Source organism: Marmota marmota, unplaced genomic scaffold, assembly GCF_001458135.2.
Source record: "Marmota marmota marmota unplaced genomic scaffold, marMar, whole genome shotgun sequence".
Lineage (NCBI taxonomy): Eukaryota > Metazoa > Chordata > Mammalia > Rodentia > Sciuridae > Marmota > Marmota marmota.
In genome coordinates, this window is record NW_026000140.1 from 1737127 (window position 1) to 1757465 (window position 20339).

Genomic DNA, 20339 nt, shown 5'->3' on the forward strand with positions numbered 1-20339 from the left:
TTTTTCTTTTTTTTTTTTTTTTTTTTTAACCTAGAGTACACAGTGCTACACTCCTCAGACTGCTGTTATCTGGGAGTTCTTCCCAAATCTGTCTCTCCTCTTTCTTCCTCCCTCCCTCCCCACCCCCTTTTGTGTTTATATATGTTGTTCATCATTCATATCTATATCTCATCCTATTTATTTATATTAGTCATTAGTTTCTTGTGGTTGTTTTATCAAATTGCCATGGACATGGTGGCTTAAAATGACAAAAATTTAGATCTGAGGGGTCAGATCTGGAGGTCAAAATTGAGAAAAAGAGGTAAAAAATCTGAAATTGGTCTCACTGGGCTAATTGGTCTCTTCTGGAAGCTCAGGGGAAATGCATTTTTTTTTCTGCCTTTTTATTTCTGGGACCCACCTGCATTCCTGGGTTCGCGGCCCCTTCTTCAACTTCAAAGACAACAATGGCTGGTAAGGTATTTCTCGAACTTCATCACTCTGACACTGACTCTCTTGCCTCTCTCTGTTACTTATAAGGACCCTTGTGATTACATTGGGTCCAACTATATAATCTAGGATAATCTCTTCAATTTCAAGGTCATCTGATTATCAGCCTTAACTCTGTCTTCAACCTTGATTCTCCCTTGCCATGTAACATTACATATTCACAGGTTCTGGGAATTAGGATGTGAATATCTTTATGGGCACATTATACTTTTTTCTGCCTACCACATTATCCGACCTGTATTTTAACATGATTACTTAATTTTCAGACTTGTTAGATGTATAATGTGAGAAAAAGAGAATAATTCAGTGGGTTGCAAACTTTTTGCCTAAGTAATAGAAAAATTCAGCTGACGTTAATTAAGAATGAGAAAACTACTGAAAAAGTGTGTAGATTAGGGCATCAGTGGTGGGGCAGCATGGGCTGGGATAGAAGAGCGTTGGAGAGATCAAGCACTTAATTTTTGACATAATTTTGAGATGCCTATAAGAAATCCAATTGAAGGGGCTGGGGCTGCAGCTCAGCGGTAGAGTGCCTGCCTCACATGTGTGAGGCACTTAGTTTGATTCTCGGCACCACATAAAAATAAAATAAATAAAGATATTATGTCCATCTACAAGTAGAAAATATTTTTTATAAAAGAGAGAATTGGAGATATCAGGTAGCCAGATAGATGATTCTGGAGTTTAGAGAAATGCTCTGTCCTGAAGATATAAATGTCTTACTCCTTGGCATGCAGATGGCATTTTATTTTATTTTTATTTGTTCTTTTTAGATATACATGACAGTAAAGTATCTTTTGACATATACATACATGGAGTATAACTTCTCATTCTTGTGGTTGTACATGATGTGGAGTTACACTGGTCTTGTATTCATAAATGAACATAGGAAGGTTATATCAGATTCATTCTACTGTCTTTCCTATTTCCCATCCCTTCATTCCCCTTTGTCTAATCCAATGAACTTCTATTCTTGCCCCCTACCCATTGTGTATTAGCATCCACATATTAGAGAGAACATTTGGCCTTTGGTTTTGGGGATTGGCTTATTTCACTTAGCATGATAGTCTCCTATGCAAATGGCATTTTAAATCATGAAATTGAATGAGATCACTTATGATTAGAGTGTACATGGAGGAGAGAAGAGTGTTTGAACTCTAAGATACTCCAATCTCAAGAATTCGGAGGAGTCAAGGAGAAACCAGGAAAGAAGACTGAGAGTACCAGTGAAGTAGAATGAAAAGCAGGTCTACTAGATCTGGCTTCCAAAATGTCTTCAGAATACACAAAATATTCCTATATCAGAACCTGACAACTGGTTTATTCCAGTCAATTGCCTTTCAAAAATTACAGTGACTGGCTGGACTATTACCATACAAATGTCCTGCTACCAGATGCACTCTGTGTGTCCGTTAGTAATTCTGTTTCTCTCTTTCTCTCTCCACATGGTATTCAGTTTGTAAAGTTTAATTAGATACTTTTGAGAATACATATTAATACCATGTTTAGAGGTTGATATATTTATAAATTAAATATGAAGGTTTAGAATGGAGCAGAAAATTCAGTTGTTTTATTAAGCAATAGAAATTATGGTTTTAGAATATTTGACAGTTTTATATTTTGAATATCCTTGGTGGTGAAAAATTGCTTTCCTTTTGAGTATGGATTTAACTCTTGACAATATCTATAGTCATTTGTATGTTGGTGAGTAGAATGAAAATTGGTAAATCTATAAAACATTCTAGAAAGTAATTTGGCATTATATACTAAAAGCCTTAATTTTTATATACACATTGACAGAATAATTTTGCTGACAGAAATTTATTCTAAAGAAATAGTCTTAGCTATGTGCAAAGATTTTTTTATGATATTGTTCATAATGGTGAGATGTGGGAAGCAATCTGAATAGTATTGTGTTTGAAAACAGAAGTGTTGAGATATTACTTCTACACGATATATAGGCCCATTAGTGCTCATTATTATAGAAAATATCGAATGAGACAAAAAGTAGTGAAAAGGGAGATATAAAGCAGTATGTGAAAAACTAAATATACACCTAAATGGGAACATACATATATACAAAAGATGAATATGTTTGAAAATGCTAAGATTTATTCCTAGATAATGGAATTGAGAATAATTTTCTTTATCTTATATTTTCTAAGTGAATTATTCTCTTTATCGTACATATTTTTTTCTAAGTGTTCTAATGTGAACATATGTTAATTTTGAAACCAGAAAAGTGAAACTTTGACAGAAGATAGAATCATGTATACTTTACACGTATGTGTATTTGTTAATTTGGGTATTCAGTCTTTGCAAATAGTAAAATTGTAACAGGAATTATAAAATCATTTGGAATAGTAGCAACATCATTGACATAAGTGAATAGCTTCCCAAAGAGAATAATTTGAAAGGTAAGACTGATTTGGATTTGGAAGATCTGAGAATTTTTGTGAGGTTTGGGGTCTATTATAAAATAAGTTATAATTTATGTAGTAAAATGCAAAGATATTAAGTATATATAGTTCAAAAAGTTTTGACAAATGTGTACATTTATATAACCAACACTCAAAATCAAAATGTAGTTGATATAAAAAAATTATTTTCTCTAGATATTGTCATACCTTTAATAATTTTCCAAAGCAATGTAGAGGATAATTTCTCTTCATTGATATGTGGGATCTTGTGCCTTGGTCTCACTGTCTCATGGAATGTATGGCACTAAGTCAGAGGCAACTCATGTGGGCCTTCAGTGATAACGTCCTGTTTGCCCTGTTGGTTTTGTGGGTTGTCCAACTTAACAGAGGCTGAAAATGCCTCCTCTCTGAAAAGGCAGCATTTCCCAGGTGCTTGCCTAATTCTAGTCAAGCAGGTCTGTCCTTTAGCAGGGCCAGAGGTATAGGTCTTACAGGAATTCCTACCAAGGAATTGCATGCAGATTGCATTCACTTGCTACCTTCTATTTCCCATCTCCTGTTTATTAAAAAAGAAAAGAAAAAAGAAAAACTGTCTTTTTAAAAATTTTGTATCTTATTGGGGAATCTTGTCAATTGAACAGTTGTTTCTTTCCACGTACTTCTCTTTAAACCAGGAATTTTTATTGTACCAACGTTTTATCTTTTTTGAGTTCTTGCAGGACAAAATAAAGAGAGACTAAGTTAATACACAATTTTCTGGAAATCCCCAGACTTTCCTTACATAGAAAAAGGCACAACTGTATTGGTAAAGCTACCTTCTACATAGAGGTTACAAAATCTGTCGGTATATCTCACCTGGACCTACTATGAATGGGAAAGACAGCTTTATTCCATGTACAGGCCAGGAAACCAAAGCTCAGGAAGATTAGATGACTGAGACCAAGCCCTGAAACAAGTCAATGGGGAGACGACATTCAAACCCTCACCTTGGAACTGGGTGCCTCCACAGAAACCACAGTTTAGCCATGTTGTAAAAACTGTGTTCTGTTGTTTTCCCCAGTAGCTTATAAACTCCTTGTATCTTCCAGTTCCTGCTTTGCTTTTGGATCCCCAGCACCTAATCTGGCACTTGGCATGGAATAAATGCTTAAAAAAAAGTTTGTTGAATGACAAAATGAAGGAAAGAAATAAAGACTTTGGATTCCCACCCCAGGGAAAACTGTCTTTCTAAAAACTATTTCCCTCATCCTTTGAATAATATATAGAATACTTGAGTTGTCAAGTTTGAATGGCCTGGTTTTGGACCAGGAGAGGAATAAATAAGAACTCCCTTCTTTTTGTCTTTATCTAGGGTCCTCCAGTGATTTCTGACTTATTAGACCAGAGGGATGGTTGTATATCCCAACATATCTCTGAAGCTGTTTCGTGGGACCACCTTTTGCCAGACTATTCTGAATCACGAGTGTCAACCCTACTTGCACAAAACTTAAAGAAAGCTTTTTTTTCTAGTATTGAGACCCTGGGAAGCATCCCATCCATTTTCTGCAGTAATTCCAGATACTTTCAACCCATGTGGCTCTGAGTAGCAGTTTCACATTATTGTTGGGCTTTTATTTCTTGTTTCATTTAAAAGACCTCCTGACAGTGTCATTTAGTCATCCTAGTAGTTTCTGCAGCCAAGAGGTCTTCTGGAATATGGAATAACAATAGTAATTTATCCTCAGGGATTAAGTTAAGCACTTTCATGGCTTATCTTATTTAATTCTTAAAACCAACCAGTGAAAGTATTGGTATTATTTTGGCTCTCTTTTGTAGACAAAGTAATTGAAGCTAAGAAAGGATAAGAATTTATAGATTGTTGGGGCTAGGATTGTGGCTCTGTGGTAGAATACTCGTCTAGCACATGTGAGGGACTGAGTTTAAGTCTCAGCACCACACAAAAAAATAAATTAATAAATAAAACAAAGGTATTGTATCCACCTATAACTAAAAAAAATTGTTTTTTAGAATTATAGATTGTAAATAATGATACTGAAATTCCGACTCAGGTGACCTGACTATAGTAATTATGCTCCTAAGAGCTGTACTATATTTTCTCCCCAAATTAATCCCTTCCATTTGTTTGTTCTTGAAATTATTATGTGTGATTGGTGTTAACTTGCCCTTGAGAAGTCCCATAACTCACCTTCTGTTCTGTGGTGTGTGTCTCAAGAGAGCTACACCTAGCAGAATCTGGCCTTCTAAGAGGCCAGAGGTGTTGATGACTCCTGGCTAAAATACCTATCCTTGATCCTGCTTCTAGTTGGTACCCAAGGTTTCTGACATAAGGTAAAGAATTGGGTCCCACAGCCTTCAACATGCATACACTGCCAAATAATTTCCATGCTTCTCTTCAGTTTCTGTGGAATACGTAGCTACAATAGTTTCACTTCTCTGTCAAGAGATCCTCTACCCCGAGAATGGTGCATTACATTCAGTTATCACTGATCTCTCTTCCTTCATTTAGCTGCAGCAAAAACTCTTGATTATTCTTCCTAAGATAACTTGATAAAGTCTGAATCAACCCTGATTTTATTTAGGAGAAGTCTTCCTTTTATGCAACGTGGCTCTGAGCTTCAAGAAGACATGAATTAGGTTAATTATCCTTAGCAACAAGAAAAATATTAGGAACTCCGTAAATTTTGATGAATGATGAAATGATAATTACCCTGTGTACCCTCCATATGGGAATCTCAGGTGTTGATGACCTAGAATGGTCTTAGTGCCACTAGAGACTACAAAGTAACCTCTAAGGAACTAAATGGCCCTCTGCTCTCCTTAATGACTTGTAAGTGGCCACTCTGCAATCACTTAATGGGAAAGGACAGGCTTTAATGCTGCATCCTATAAACCCAGACCTTGTCCTGAACAAAGGCAGGCACTTAGGAACTTGGAGAATGACCAAATAATGGCATCCACACTTAAGAAGTAGTTGGGTAGAGAATGCCCTGCTCCCATCACCCCCAAGAGACTTGAAGCACTTGCCTAGAGTGAGGAATATTTCCTTTGACAAAGTTAGTGCAGCCCTTACATTTCCATCTTCCCTCACTTGACATTACTCTGGGTCTGGATATTTACTTCGTTCAATGGACTGGAACTTGTAACCCTTCCTGAGAGATCTGTGGTGTTTTCAGGTTACCTTATAGGATTTATATTGCTTTATTTATCACAGTACTGCCTTCCAAATGAGCAGATGTATTTCTTTCTACAACACACACTTAGATTTCATTCTTATCCAGCTGTCATTTGTACTCCATACAGGGCAAGTGCTTGTATGGAATTTCAGGAATATATTCTTTTTGATTGACCTCCTTTGTACCTGCATGAATATGTACACACATACATATTGGCTTGTTCTATGGGATCAGATTATGTCTGGGCAGGTGATAATTTGTTGATGAAACTGTTATTATAAATTGTTAACAAATACAGAATTCTTTTTTCAGTTCAAACACAGGAAAATGTATCTGGTGCTAAATAGTTCTTTCTTTCTTTTTTATTTTTCCAGGCAAGAAAGCTAATCAGTGACTTTGCCATTATCTTGTCCATTCTCATATTTTGTGTAATAGATGCCCTTGTAGGTGTGGACACTCCAAAACTAATTGTGCCAAGTGAGTTTAAGGTGAGTGTCTATCTTTTGCTTGTTTCTTGAATTCTGATATTTTGCCTTTCCCATGTTCTAGTTTATTGTGTGTCTCAGTTAATTTTGTATAATTATCCATTCCTTTCAAAAAAGCAGTTCTTTGTTAGACTCATTTATACAGTTAGTCATTATACTGACTTCACTAAAATGCCAAGACTAGGATCAAATGCAAGGTTCATATTGAATTGATCTTTATTTTAAAGTAATGGATAACATTATAGACCCAGCTTGTATTTTTAGAATATTTTAAAATACCTGAATTATTTTCGTATACTTTATCGTCTTAATTCATGCAATAATTCTAGGAAGTGTGCAACATAACTAACATCATTCTTATTTTATAAAGTTGAGATTGAAGCTCATGAAAAATAAGTAAAATGTCCATGGTTAACTAGTGGTATCAAGGATTGAAGTTAAAACTAAGTCTCAGGACTCCTAATTCAATTTTCATAGTATCTAACTACCTGCCAAACACATTTGTATATAATGTGAATTTTAATTATTACAAAAAAAGAATAAGAATTATTTATTTTGCAAACTTATTGGTATATCCAGGTATACTGGACAAAAACTACATTTTAGCCATTATTAAATATGTCACTAGCTAATTTTCTGTTGTAAGTCTCTTACCTATTTTCTAGAATAATCCTCACTCTCTGCACTGTTGAGATCGTATATGTGCTAAGAAATATTAAATTGACTGCAGTTTTAGTATAATAACAACTTAATAAAGAAAGGATATATATGGTGCAGCAAACAATATTTTTGGCATTATCTGCCATCACATATTTATCAGCAAAGATAAGTTCTCATTCATTCAACCATTAATTCAATATTTATTAAATGTTGGCTTTGAGCTAGGCTTTATAAGGGGGATTTTAAATGCATTAATGAGCAAGACAAAGTACCTTCCCTTATGAATTCACAACCTGTTAAATGTGGGAAACGTAGATACATTCAGTGATAGAGTTATGAGCAAGGGTGTCCAAAGATAGAAATAGCCTCAGAAAAAAATGTGAGACTTTCTTCATTGATAGAAAACCTGGAGAAAATAATTCATAAGACAGTATTCTAGTTCATTTCATTATTTGAATTGTTTAAAATAAGGAAGCATAGGAATTTTTTTTTCTGAAATAGACATGTATGATCTGACAGAAAATAGACCAAGAACTGGAAAAAATGACCTTTTTTTTCCTTCAGTTTTCTGTGATATGTATAAGGATTTAAGTAGTTCTTCTGGATCAATTTTAAATATGAAATGAAAGATTAGGATATTTAATTCAGTTCAATTACAAAATATTTAAAGCTTTTTATATATGATGAAGCTATTATAATTTGGTAGTAGTAAAAACAACTTCATTATAATTGCTAAAACCCAAGATCAAAACTCATGATGATTCTCTAAGTTCTTCATTATAATTGCTAAAACCCAACAGCAAAACTCATGATGATTCTAACTTTTTACTGAATATTACATTTGGGGTTATCTCCTGGATCCCTGTAAAATTTAAATCACTTTTTCTATCTTGAGTCCTTATCTGAAATCACCCCAAGTCCATACAGTGGTATCCCCTGCTTTCCCAACAACCCATATTCTTTATTTCCTGCCTTTAAACATAACCTTTAAAATAAAATTCTTTAGAAAGATTTTTGGTAAAAAATTTCCTTTATCCAGCCTGGTTTGTATATATATCCTCCACTGATTTTTTTTCCACTAAGTAGTATGTAGTAACTTGATATTGTTTTGAAAAATATTCTCTTTCTACTTTAAGCCAACAAGTCCAAACCGAGGATGGTTTGTCCCACCGTTTGGAGGGAACCCTTGGTGGGTTTACCTTGCTGCTGCCATCCCTGCTTTGTTGGTCACCATTCTGATTTTCATGGACCAACAGATCACAGCTGTGATTGTAAATAGAAAAGAACATAAACTCAAGGTAAGTGCCTATAATAATGGTTATCTGCCTTCTACAGTTTTTGTAGTGCTTGATGACATTTATTGATTTCAAAAACCAAGAGAGTTTTATTGGGAGTTAAACCATAGCCAGTGTTCCTTAAGACTTTACAGTCATAGAGCCTCTTGTATTGACATGGGTCCTCAATATAACTCTTTAGGGAAAATCATTTAAATCAGAAAGTAGTGTTTCAAATTATGTTTTAGTCACGACCAAAGAGTGACAGTGAACAACAGTCCTTAGCCATAGTCATCCTAATTCAAGTTTTAATGTGGTAACTGCCTGTAGTGAAGATGGTGTCATTTAAAGATTTGGTGAACATCTACTGAGAACCTGCTCTGTATTACTCTGTTAAACCAACTCAAAATTATTCTTTTTTTTTCATTCAAAAAATATTTTAGGGATTGGGAATGTAGCTCAGTGGTACAGTACTTTTCTGTTATACATAAAACCCTGGATTCAGTCTCTAGGAATACACACACACACACACACATAATTGTGCATAGTTATTGGTTTCAGTGTGGTAATTTGGTATGTGTATATCCTGCTGAGTGATCAAATCAGAGTAATTATCATTTCCACCTCTTTAAACATTTATCATTTCTTTGTGTTGGGAATCTTCAAAGTTTTATTCTTAAAGATTATTCAGGTAGTTCATGTTTATAAGCTCTTGGTAAACATTTATATTTTTTGTCTTCCCACATTTGTCTCAGAATGTTACTGACCATCAAGTATAGAGAAAGATGCTTTATTTTGTACATTCTAGGTTTTTTTAAAATTAGTTACTAACTTTGTCATGAGTCTAAGAAGAGAAAATGCATTAGTTGTCTAGGATATCTTTCATGAGAACTGCCTAAAATGTTCTTATAATATCCATCTCATGATTTCTTTAGGCCATGAAAGATTTCAAAAATGCCATTTGGGGAAGTGAGATATGAATAATAACTCTAATAAGAGCTCTAATTTGGTGGATGCCTATTATGAGTCAGGCCATGTTCTAATCACTTTATGTTATATATTAATTCATTAACCTTTTTCATAACTACCAAATAAGGGAAGCATAAAAATGCATTAAAATCAGTCACCCAGAATCAGGAGAGGAAATTATAATGAATTGAATTCAACAGAGAAGATGTAGTAAAAGGAAAAATACAAAAAAAATGTAAAAGAATTGTTTGACTATGAAACCCACGGGGTGGAGAAATAAGAAAGATGAGGAGTGTTATGATAAACTTCCCAGTTAGAACTTGGATCACAGTGAGAAAGGAGTTAATCCCATAATAAGAAGACTAGGAGAAGAAGAAAACTAAGAGCTTGGGTCAAAGAGGAGAGAAGTTTAGATTTTGAAAGTTTGGGAGGAGAGAAATCTGAGAGTGATGAGCTGATCCAAAGTGTGCAACTAGCTCCTGAAGCACACCGGAGAGGACATTGGGGTGTTGGGAGTCCAGGGTGTTGAAAGTCTCATTTGCATCAGTGTTGATATCATTAGACAGCACAGAGAGTGGTCAAGAGGAAGATCCTGGATTAGATGCTAAAGTCATAAGGCGGGTATGTACTGATGTACCTATCCTGGACATAAGCACATTTAGTGATATGGAATGTTAGAAGGGAGCAGAACTTGGGCTTTAAGAGAAGAGAGATAGTTTGTGGAATCATGAAAATAAGTAACATGTATACCACCTGATATAGGAAGTTAGAATAGTAGACTTCCACTAAAAAAAAGAAACATCTTCAGGGAATCACTGGTACAAAAGGAAAATACTGGTGTTCAGTTATTATCAAAGAAAAGTTTGAGAATTCGTTTGGAAACTTAGATTAAAATGACTCTCCTTCTACCCTTTGCCATAAGCAAATACTGTCCTGCCTTAAGATAGTTTTAATTCTAAGAGTGTTGTTTAGCTGCTTATGTATTTATGCCTTGCCCCCAACTGGACAGTCAGGACATAATTCATATATTCACTGAATGCCTTGTTACAGTGCCTGGCTGTCTACCTCATATTATTCTAAGCAAAGGTATTCATTCTAGGGGCAATTAGTAAACAGATGAGGGCAATTCTTTAGTCTTACCATCTTGTTTTCTGTTGCTCAGGATTTTATGCCTGTGTTTGTTGTTCTTCAGGAAAATGATTTTTTATAAAAATCAGTAAATTACTTTTTAGCATTTTATCACCCAGTGAGTTTCAAAAATTGTTTTTAAATTACAAGGGTATTAAGAATCATGAAATTCTTCTGTACCTTAACAATTCAGCTGTTATGGGGGAAAATAACAGAAGATGGCATCTTTTCTTTATGAAGATCTTCTTGCATTTCTATCTTTCTTTTTTGGACTAGTCTCCTTTAGACTGAACTATCTCCTATATACAGTAATTACCTATCAGGACTTAAAAACTTTTCCCCACTATGGTCTTCAGGTACTAAATTCACTCATTTTTGTTTGACTAAGATGTTTTTGTTTCACCCTCATTTGGAAAGGTAGTTCTCTGGATAAGTGATTTTAAGTTGAGATATTTCACTACTTAAAAGCTTTTTTTCATTATTTTTGACTTCCATAAAAGTGGTATGTATGTTGCTATAATTTTCATTGCTTTATAAATAATCTGTCTTTTCTTTTTGCCAATCTATGGTTATTTTTTGTCTTTGTTTTAGAGTTTCACTACAATTTGTATAGGCATAGGTTTTATTATATGTTGGATTTATTTAGTTTATTGAATCCAAAGATTAGCATCTTTTATCATTTGTAGAATTTTGTATATCTTTGACCCATTCAAATTCTAATACATCCTTCTAGAATTCCGCATTAAAGATGAATTATGTATTTCCATCTTGTTCTCCATGTCTGTTGATCTGTTTTTTAAATATTTCCCATTCTTGGTTCTCTTTGTGATATATTTTAGGTATTTTTTTCAGGTCTTTCTTTTAACTAATTCCTTTGTTGTTGTTTTTTGTTCCATTCTACTACTAAACAAGTCCATTTACTCTTTTCTTTCAAGAATTATACTTTTTTTTTTTTTTTTTTTGACTTTAAGCATTCTCTTTTGTTCTTTTCCATGTCATTCTGGTTTTATGTCTTTTTTTTTTTTTTAAGAATTGTGTTTCTTATTTTTAGAATTTCTCTTTTGTTCTTTTCCATGTCTTTCTGGTCAATATTGATAGTTCCAGACTTTCTTATTATTCCTCTGTATACTCTTTTATTTATCTTATGTATTTGTTAAATGGACTATTTTTGCAGTTTTGATTGTAAACTTTGTTCTCTTGGCTGATCCTTTTTCCTGGTTCCTTTCTTCCTCATGTATTATGTGTAGTTGTTTTTTGTTGTTTTAAGTTGTGGCTAATATTCCTATGCCTATGCTTTCAAAGTCCATTAAACAAGCAAATGTTCAATTTGTGGCTTCCAGAGAAGATTTTATTTGAAAGGCATATTCGAGTCCTACCAACCTTAAGGCATTTTTATTGTTATTTGTTATTATTTAATAACAAATAAACAAATTTGTTATTATGAAAAATTTCAAACATACATAAAAAAGTAGAATAGTAGAATAACCAAAAATACTTATCACTCCACATCAGTAATTATCTACTTGTGGCCAATATTGTATCATCTGAGCCTCCATCTTCTCAACAGTCTTTAAAATACTTTGAAGTAAGTCTAGAAAGCATGCCATAATATCCAGAAGTTTTAAGAAATATATATTTCTAAAGATCTCTTTTTAAGAACATGACCACTATACCATCATCAGCTAAAAAATTAACAAAATTCCTTAATATCATCAAATATGTGGCCAATATTAATTTTTTAAAAGCATCATAATTATATAATAAGCTTTCAATATTTAATTTATTTAAATCAGGATCCAGATAAAGTTTGCATATTATCATTTTAAATCCTAATCATTTAAAATCTTTTATAAACTTTTAATCTATAGATTTTTCCCTATGTCTGTCTGGTTTTTGTTTCTTCATTTTCCCATGGAATTTATTTGTTGAGAGCACGCAAGTTGGTTGTTATTCTCTTTATCTTTTGCTGTACAACAAGCCACCTGACAGCTTAGTTAAAAGACCAAAAAGCCAATGTGTTGTCCTCTCTTGTGTTTCTTTGAGTGAACTGAGCCCTGTAGGATGGCTCTTGCTCAAAGTCTGCATTGTAGTCGAGGTAGCAGCATGAACTGGTGTCATCCGAAAGTTTGACTGGGCTGACTGTACAAGATGGCTCTGCCACTCACTCAGGACTCACAGTCTGACACCTTGATGTTTCTTAGCTGTCTGCCTCTGTCTCTCTATGTATATTTTATACACATACATACATCTTTATGTGATATAAGTGTGTGTTCCCCCCAGCCACTCCCACTACGTGGCATCCCACCCTGCAGGGCCTTTCCATGTGTGCAGAGCTTCTCACACTGCAGTACCTGGGTTATGTGCACTTGTGTTACTTGGCAGCTGACTTCCAAGGATTAAGAAGGGGAAGAAGCTAGGCATTTTAATGTTTACACCTGCACCCGGAACAGCTTTGCTGCTTTACTTTTCCATAGTCAACTGGTCAAATAGTCCCAGGGGCAGCCTCCATTCTGGGAGGCAGGGAAAGAATCCATCTCAATATGGGGGAATGGCAAGTTCACATTGTAGGCAAGCATATGAGAGAGGAGGTATTCCTCAGCCATTTTGGGAAAGTAAAATCTGCCACATTTGTGCTGAAAAATTTTGTTATAGTCTAGATCTTGGTGACTGTTTCCTCCTCTAGTCTTCTGTATTTCCTGTAAATCATTGGATTTAGAAGCTTAATGAGATATAGGATTGATATTATATATCCATCATCAGTGTATCTACCTATAGCAGTGTGTGTGTGTGTGTGTGTGTGTGTGTGTGAGAGAGAGAGAGAGAGAGAGAGAGAGAGAGAGAGAGAGAGAGAGAGAGACATACACTAAGGCCAGGTCCCTTTTAAACTATAATTTTGGCTTGGGGTTTCCTAGGTCACTGATGTAGTATGAATGACAGCCCCAAATGGAAGTATAGATTAATGGGTAGGAATGTCCCTAAAGATTTTCTTTTCTTTTCTCTTGGCATTATACCCCATGGCATGGCTGAGAGAGGCATGTATCTATACTGATTTTCTCTGCATTTCCCCCTGCTAATTGGCCAAGTGAATAGGCTGTTTTTAGAGAATCCCAATTTTATTTTGGGTTGTGTCTTCATCTCTATCCTTTTCCCTATAACCCTAAGATTGGTTTCTGTCATTAGAGTTCAGACAGTCATTCTGACTCAGGCCTTAAATCCCCAAGGATTGACACAGTCTCTCGGGGCTGTTGAAGCTCTGGGGCTTAATGACCCTATGGATTTTGTCTTTTCTGTTGCTGTTTTTTGGTTTGTCTTTTGTCATTGTCTCTAAATTGTTCTCTTCCCTGTAGATAAACCATGGTTTTTATTTTTGGTACCAGCAATTGAACCCAGGGATGTTAAACCGCTGAACCACATCCCTAGTCCTTTTAATTTTTTTTTTTTTTTTATTTTTGAGACAGGGTCTCGCTAAGTTTCTTAGGGCCTCACTAGGTGCTGAAGCTGGCTTCAAACTTGTGACTCTCCTGCTTCAGCTTCCTAAACCGCTGGGATTATAGGCAAATGCCACCATGCCTGGCAAGCCAGGGTTTTAAAGGTTATTTTTCTGTGACTTTTTTGAACATTTTAAAATGTTCTCTATTGCTAAGGATTTTGGTGTTGATTTAGTTCACCAAAGACAAAAATGGATATTGACCAATACATTTTCATTCCAAAAACAAAATTAGAAATCAATTCTTAATTTTAATCTTCATTTGGTCAGATATGTTATGTACCTTTGGAGGTAAATTCCTATTCTTTTTTGCTCATTAAGTTTTCTTATCAATAAGAATTTTCGCAATAAAATTCAGAACTTAAAATTTAGAAAAGTTAGGATTGATAAAATATGGAAAAAATTATTCTCTTCTTCAGAGAAAACATTAGACAATTGAGTTGTATTAGCATTTGCCTCTAAAAGTAAGAGTTGAGTGTATAAAAATAACTTTTCATCCCTCTTGAGATTGGTTATTTGAAACCATTCTTTTGCATAGAGATAGCTATAGAACAAGTGCCCGTCTTTTGTCACAAATCTGATGATACCAGTGGACATTTCATGAGGAATCAAAGGCTTTTTGCTCAGTAAATTGTTTTGTTCACAGTTTGTTAGGAAATGGGAGCTGTGGAATATGAAAATCAGAGATTCTAACTGCTATGAAATCGATGCAAAAGAGAAACCTGAAACAGTGAGAGAGATGGAGGCATTGTGATATTAAAAGCAGTGTGTTTTGGGGTGGCATTTGCTTTGGCTCTGTGTCAAGTGGCTCTGGCTGTCTGCTGTGCTTGGGATGGGATCCACCTTTCCACTCTGCTGAACAGCTCTGTATTGATGTAGGAACACCAAGGTGCTTGGCTTTTTTTTTTTTTTTTTTTTCCTGGCCATCATTTGGTTAGTTATGCCCTGCATTATCCCTGCATAGTGCGCAATACCAAGGTTCAGCAAGGTCACGACTTCCCCAAGGTCGATCACTGAGTTACTGCAGAGGTCGGAGCAGAGTCAGGTTCAGACTACAAAGCCAGAGACACTTTTCACAAGGAAAATTATTTCTAGAGTATCATAGTTTGGGTTTAGGAGGGATAAATCATTTAGGTATCTAAAATTAGATATTGTATAGTTGTAGATAATAGGTAATTTTCTCTGATTTCTTTTATGGCAAAGCCTTTCATTGGAATGTGTGATTTTTTTGCCCTACCTTGCTCTGTCTTTATTTTTTTTCTCCATTCCTACTTTCATAACATTGGATCCAGTTCTCTTATTTCATGGCTTGATTTTTTAATAGTTAAGTTATGAGTTATTACCAATCTCCCTTTCTTTATTCCAAGCATTAAATTTTTTAATTTTTTTACTTGTTGTAATCAGTTATACATGACAGTAAAGTGCTTTTCAATTCATAGTACACAAATGGAGCACATTTTCATTTCTCTTGTTACACACAAAGTAGAGTCACACCATTTGTGTCTTCATACAAGTATCTAGGGTAATGATGCACATCTTATTCCACTATCTTTCCTACTCCCATACCCCTTCTCTCCCTCCCCTTTGCCCAATCCAAAGTCCCTCCACTTGTCCCATGCACCACCCCCCACGCCATTATGGATCAGAGAAAACATTTTGGGGATTGGCTTACTTGGCTTAGCATGATATTCTCCAACTCCATCCATTTACCTGCAAATGCCATACTTTTATTCTCTTTTAGTGCTGAGTCATAGTCCATTGTGTATAGATACCAGAGTTTCTTTATCCATTCATCTGTAGAAGGGCATCATGGTTTGGTTATTGTGAATTGTGCTGCTATAAACATTGATGTGACCAAGCATTAATTTTTTAAAAGTGCTGTTTTTGTATGCACATTCTACATGCACATTCTAAACCTTTGCACCTTGACCCTGCAAATCTTTGCCCCTTGAAGAATGCCATTTACCCTAGCCTGGGATTTAAAGCACTATGAGATGACTCCAACCTAAATTTAAAGTGATTCTCTGGGCTGGGGATGTGGTTCAAGCAATAGCGCGCTCACCTGGCATGCATGTGGCCCGGGCTCGATCCTCAGCACCACATACAAAGATGTTGTGTCTGCCGAAAACTAAAAAATAAATATTAAAAAAAATTCTCTCTCTCTCTCTCTCTGTAAAATAAATAAATAAATAAACAAACAAACAAACAAATAAATAAATAAAGTGATTCTCTCCAGATACTAACCAGGGGGCTGGTCATAAGACCTGTTGGTTTCTCCTTAAATATGACAGTTTCTTCTGCTAGGTATTATGACTGGAAATCTCTTTTCTCCACCTCTCATTCATTGCTACTTATCAAAATCTTCATCCTTAAGATCCTGCAAACATAACACCTCTCAGTGTAGCCTTTCTTGACCCTTAGTGTAATTTGTATTGCTCTTGCTTATTTTTTTGCTGTTGATTTACTCTGTTAAATTATCCTCATTTTTGGTCCAAAATGTTTTCAAGGTAATGATTACAATTTGTTCTTCTTTTTTAGGCCTTTGGTGACCCACCATAATTCCATTTGGTAAACTCAATACATAGATGTAACTGAAGATTTTTATTACTTTTGTTCACATGGTTCTCAAACTTGTTACACTGTTTGAGATGGGTGATAACTGAAAAACGCGCACACAGGTCCCCATGTCTCAAAACTGAGTGCCTATCTAGTTTAAAACCCTATAGGGATGGCATCATTGTAGAGAGCGTTTGTGAGTTCACTGTAGGCATAATTAAACTTTTCAGCCTCTGCACTTTTTTTTTTTCCAAATCTGTGGGAATATCTACTTAGAGTACATTATAATTTTCACACAAAATCTGAGTCCTCTCATCTGATTGTGTCCCCCTTCGTGGGAGGTTCTATGTCATGGCTCTTAGTATCTCCATAAACCAGCGTGTTGTCTGGATCATGGTGTGCTCCAGGCATGAATGTTTATTCTCCGTCTCTGCATGCATGTGTACCGCTCCTGACCTCTCCGTTGTTATCATCTTTGTACCAGATGGACACTTTAGCCTGCTAGCCTAATCTTCTTCTCTTGCAGATTTTTATTTCTGTGGATGAATTCCTAAATTTTGCTCTGTATTAGCAGAGCATATACAATTTCAAAGGGAAATAAAATTTTACTTTTTATCCTTGTACTTAAAATAATCTCTAGTTTCAGAAAATAAAACGTCCTTTGGGTTTATATTCACAAAGACAAGGCTGGATGCTTTTAGTCTTTAAAGGACGTACTTAACCTTTTGAGCATTTATTGAGTGCTTGCTATGTACTGAACACTTGTGTTAACTGTTGAGGGTGAAAACAGTTCTGCATTTTGTTTGTGACTTGAAGAAATTTTATGGACTTCCCTGTGTAGCAACTATGTCTGCTACCAAGGTTAGAATTGATCATGCCTTCCTTTGTGCCCTGTGTCTTACATATACACTGAATCATTTATTTTTATGTCTGACTTCAATCTAATAATAAGCATTCCCTGTATAACCAGGTATCCTGTCAATAAATGTTTTATCTAATATAGGCCTAGCACAGAATAGGTTTTCAATAAATGTTTATTAAATACTAGTTTTCCATGCAAAGAGCTACTGCAAAGGCCCAGGGTGGGAGAAGCATGACGTATTGAGGAACAAATAGCAGGCTGGAAGGACTCATGGTTCAAGATGAGGTCAGAGGTGGGGTCAAGTCACAAATAACAAAGTTTCATAACTTCAGCATTGTTGTCAATTTGAATAATTCCTCATTGGTGGTAGCTGTCCTCCATGTTGTTGGCTTTTTAGCAGCATCTTTGGCCTCTAGCCAAGGGATGCCAGTTGCACCTTCTCCCCCAAGTTGTGACAACCAAAAATGTCTCCAGACATTGCCAGAAGTTCCCAGGGGAGGGAGGGCTACAAAATAGTCCTAGGAAGAACAACCATATAGAATCTTAACAGAGGATGTCATAGCGTTTAATTTTTATGCAAAGGGAAACAGGAAGCCAGAGAGGTTTTTGAGCAGGGAAATGCCACATAATGATTTAGTTTTTTAAGATTAATCTGTGGAGAAAGTGGATTGTCAGGATGAAGAGTAAAGTGAGGACTTCATGGTGAGAACAGTGTTGAGTGCTGAAGGCTCTTGGGTGGTATGGAAGACGAAGAGGGGAATTCAAGTTGGATTTGAAGTGGGGAAATGGATTTAAAACCTGGCTGAGGAGGATGGAAGGGCAGTTTGAAGCGTGGCTTTTAGAAAGGAACTGGTGCAGAATGTGCAAGGCACAGTTAGGGAACGCAGAGTTTTAGGCTCCTCAAGGGCTCCCCATAAGGTCCTAGATACAGGAGCTTCAGCATGGTAAGCGAGGCTGGGCCCGCTGGGCCTACATGTCACTGCTGACCTCCCTGCGCAACCTCACCCTGGGGTGGATGGCATCAGAACAGCATTTTGGACTCTCCCACTGACAGCAGTAAGATGTATGGGAGAAGTGGATGGAAAGAGGCTGCTGTATAATCCTGGAGAGAAGTTATGAGAATCTGAAAAAGTCAGTGGCAATGAGGAGGGGTAAGGAACATAAAGAAGTTTCATGTGTTATTTTTGAAAAAAGCTATTTTCTATATTTCTTGCAATGTTCTTTTGCAAAAACTGGGCTAGGATTTCAATGTTATTTTCATTTCATTCAAATCTAGCCATTCAGGTCCTTTTAGCTAACCAGGATGTTTTTGGAATAGCTTATTTTTATACATATATAAATTGTTTTGCAGGAACAACTTCTCTCACAAGCATTTGGCTTCTGAGGTAGGTCTTCATGGCAATAGTTCAGGGCACCAGGGACTTTGAAGTATAGCTTTTACCATTCTTTCCAACCAATATGTCTCCAGAGTCTAATATATGTAGGATACTGTATTAAACATGATAAGCCTGGATAAGTTTGCATCAAAATTTGGTAAATGAAGTTATTGCTTTTCCCTCTTTAGACTCAGTCTCCTTAAAATCTCTCCTCTCTGCCCATGGTCTTTCCCCAGTGCTATAACTTCAGTTTAAACTACTTCATCTCAGTACTGATTATGGCAGTATTCTCAGGTCTGCTCTTTGCCTCCAATCTTGACCACTTCTGATATACCCTCTGTAAGCAAACAGAGCCATCCTTCTAAATCAAAATCTTATATCACTTGGCCAGGAAAGCGAAGTGATTTATCATTGTGTGTGTGCAGGCTTTACAGGAGGAGGTATGCTGATGAGAATGAGCTACTGTGTGGCTGAGTGGGAGAGGAGAGTTGAGCCTGGAGAGGGAGGTAGAAATAGAGGTAGACCAAGCAGGACATTCAGGTCATGATGATCATCCCTTCTTAAGAATAGCAAGACATCTCAGCATCCTTGAAAGGAAGGAAGACTTTGGAGGCAGTGATATCAAAGGGTACAGAGTAATTATGTCTATAATTACTTTATCCCAGAACTTTTATTTATTCTGGTGATTATACATAGTTATCTTTGTGTTCTACTATCTGAAATTCTTATTTCACCCTTCTTAGTATTATGTTGTCCTTTTGTGCTCGTCTTTAGTACACCTAACTAAGACCTGTTTTAGTTGAAATAGAGAAAGCATCAAGATAGCTCAGGGTAGTGTGCCTAACTTTTTCTGTAATGGCCATTCTTTTGACCCATTGATCTGGCCAATATGTACATCCTTATCATAAGTTCTTTGGTAATAGGATTTTGGAATTCTAATAAATACTATGTTGTTACATAGTATTTATTAGACAGAATTTTACATGGACTTTGGTGTTTTAGTCTAAATAGGGCTTGAAATTATGTGATATTTCCAACTATCATCCTCCCTGGAACCCCCAGATGTTTCACATATCTATCAGTTAACAATAAAGTTTTCTATGTCTTTTCAATGGCCAATTAAGAATTTATAGTTGCTATCAGGCAAATATATATGTAGTATTTATCATTCTGTTTTTAAAATAAACCTTTATTGAGAATCACCTCTTCATCGTGCATTCTGCTAAAGTATTCAGAACACAGAGGGGAAAAACAGACACAGTCTAGGTCCCCATGTTACTTAAAGTTTAATATAAAAAATAGATAAATGCACATACAATTAAAAAAGATAGTTTGAGTGCTGTGCTAGAGGAAGGCATAAAATGAAAAATAGGGGAACATAAAGGAGGATCTCTAACCTAGCGACTCACTCATCTCATCTAGGCTGAGGCAGAATAAACTATTGGAAAAAGTGAAAGCTA

At 35.7% G+C, this 20339-nt stretch overlaps 1 protein-coding gene across 7 annotated transcripts in view; it reads left to right on the forward strand.

Moving 5' to 3' along the window:
- Window positions 1-20339, forward strand: part of Slc4a4 (solute carrier family 4 member 4) — a 335973-nt gene that overhangs the window by 287747 nt on the left and 27887 nt on the right. For all 7 annotated transcript variants that reach the window (XM_048785765.1, XM_048785761.1, XM_048785764.1 and 4 more), the window contains 2 exons: window positions 6457-6570; window positions 8364-8525. In XM_048785765.1, coding sequence (XP_048641722.1) covers window positions 6457-6570; window positions 8364-8525 — 276 coding nt within the window. The remainder of the gene's footprint in view (window positions 1-6456; window positions 6571-8363; window positions 8526-20339) is intronic.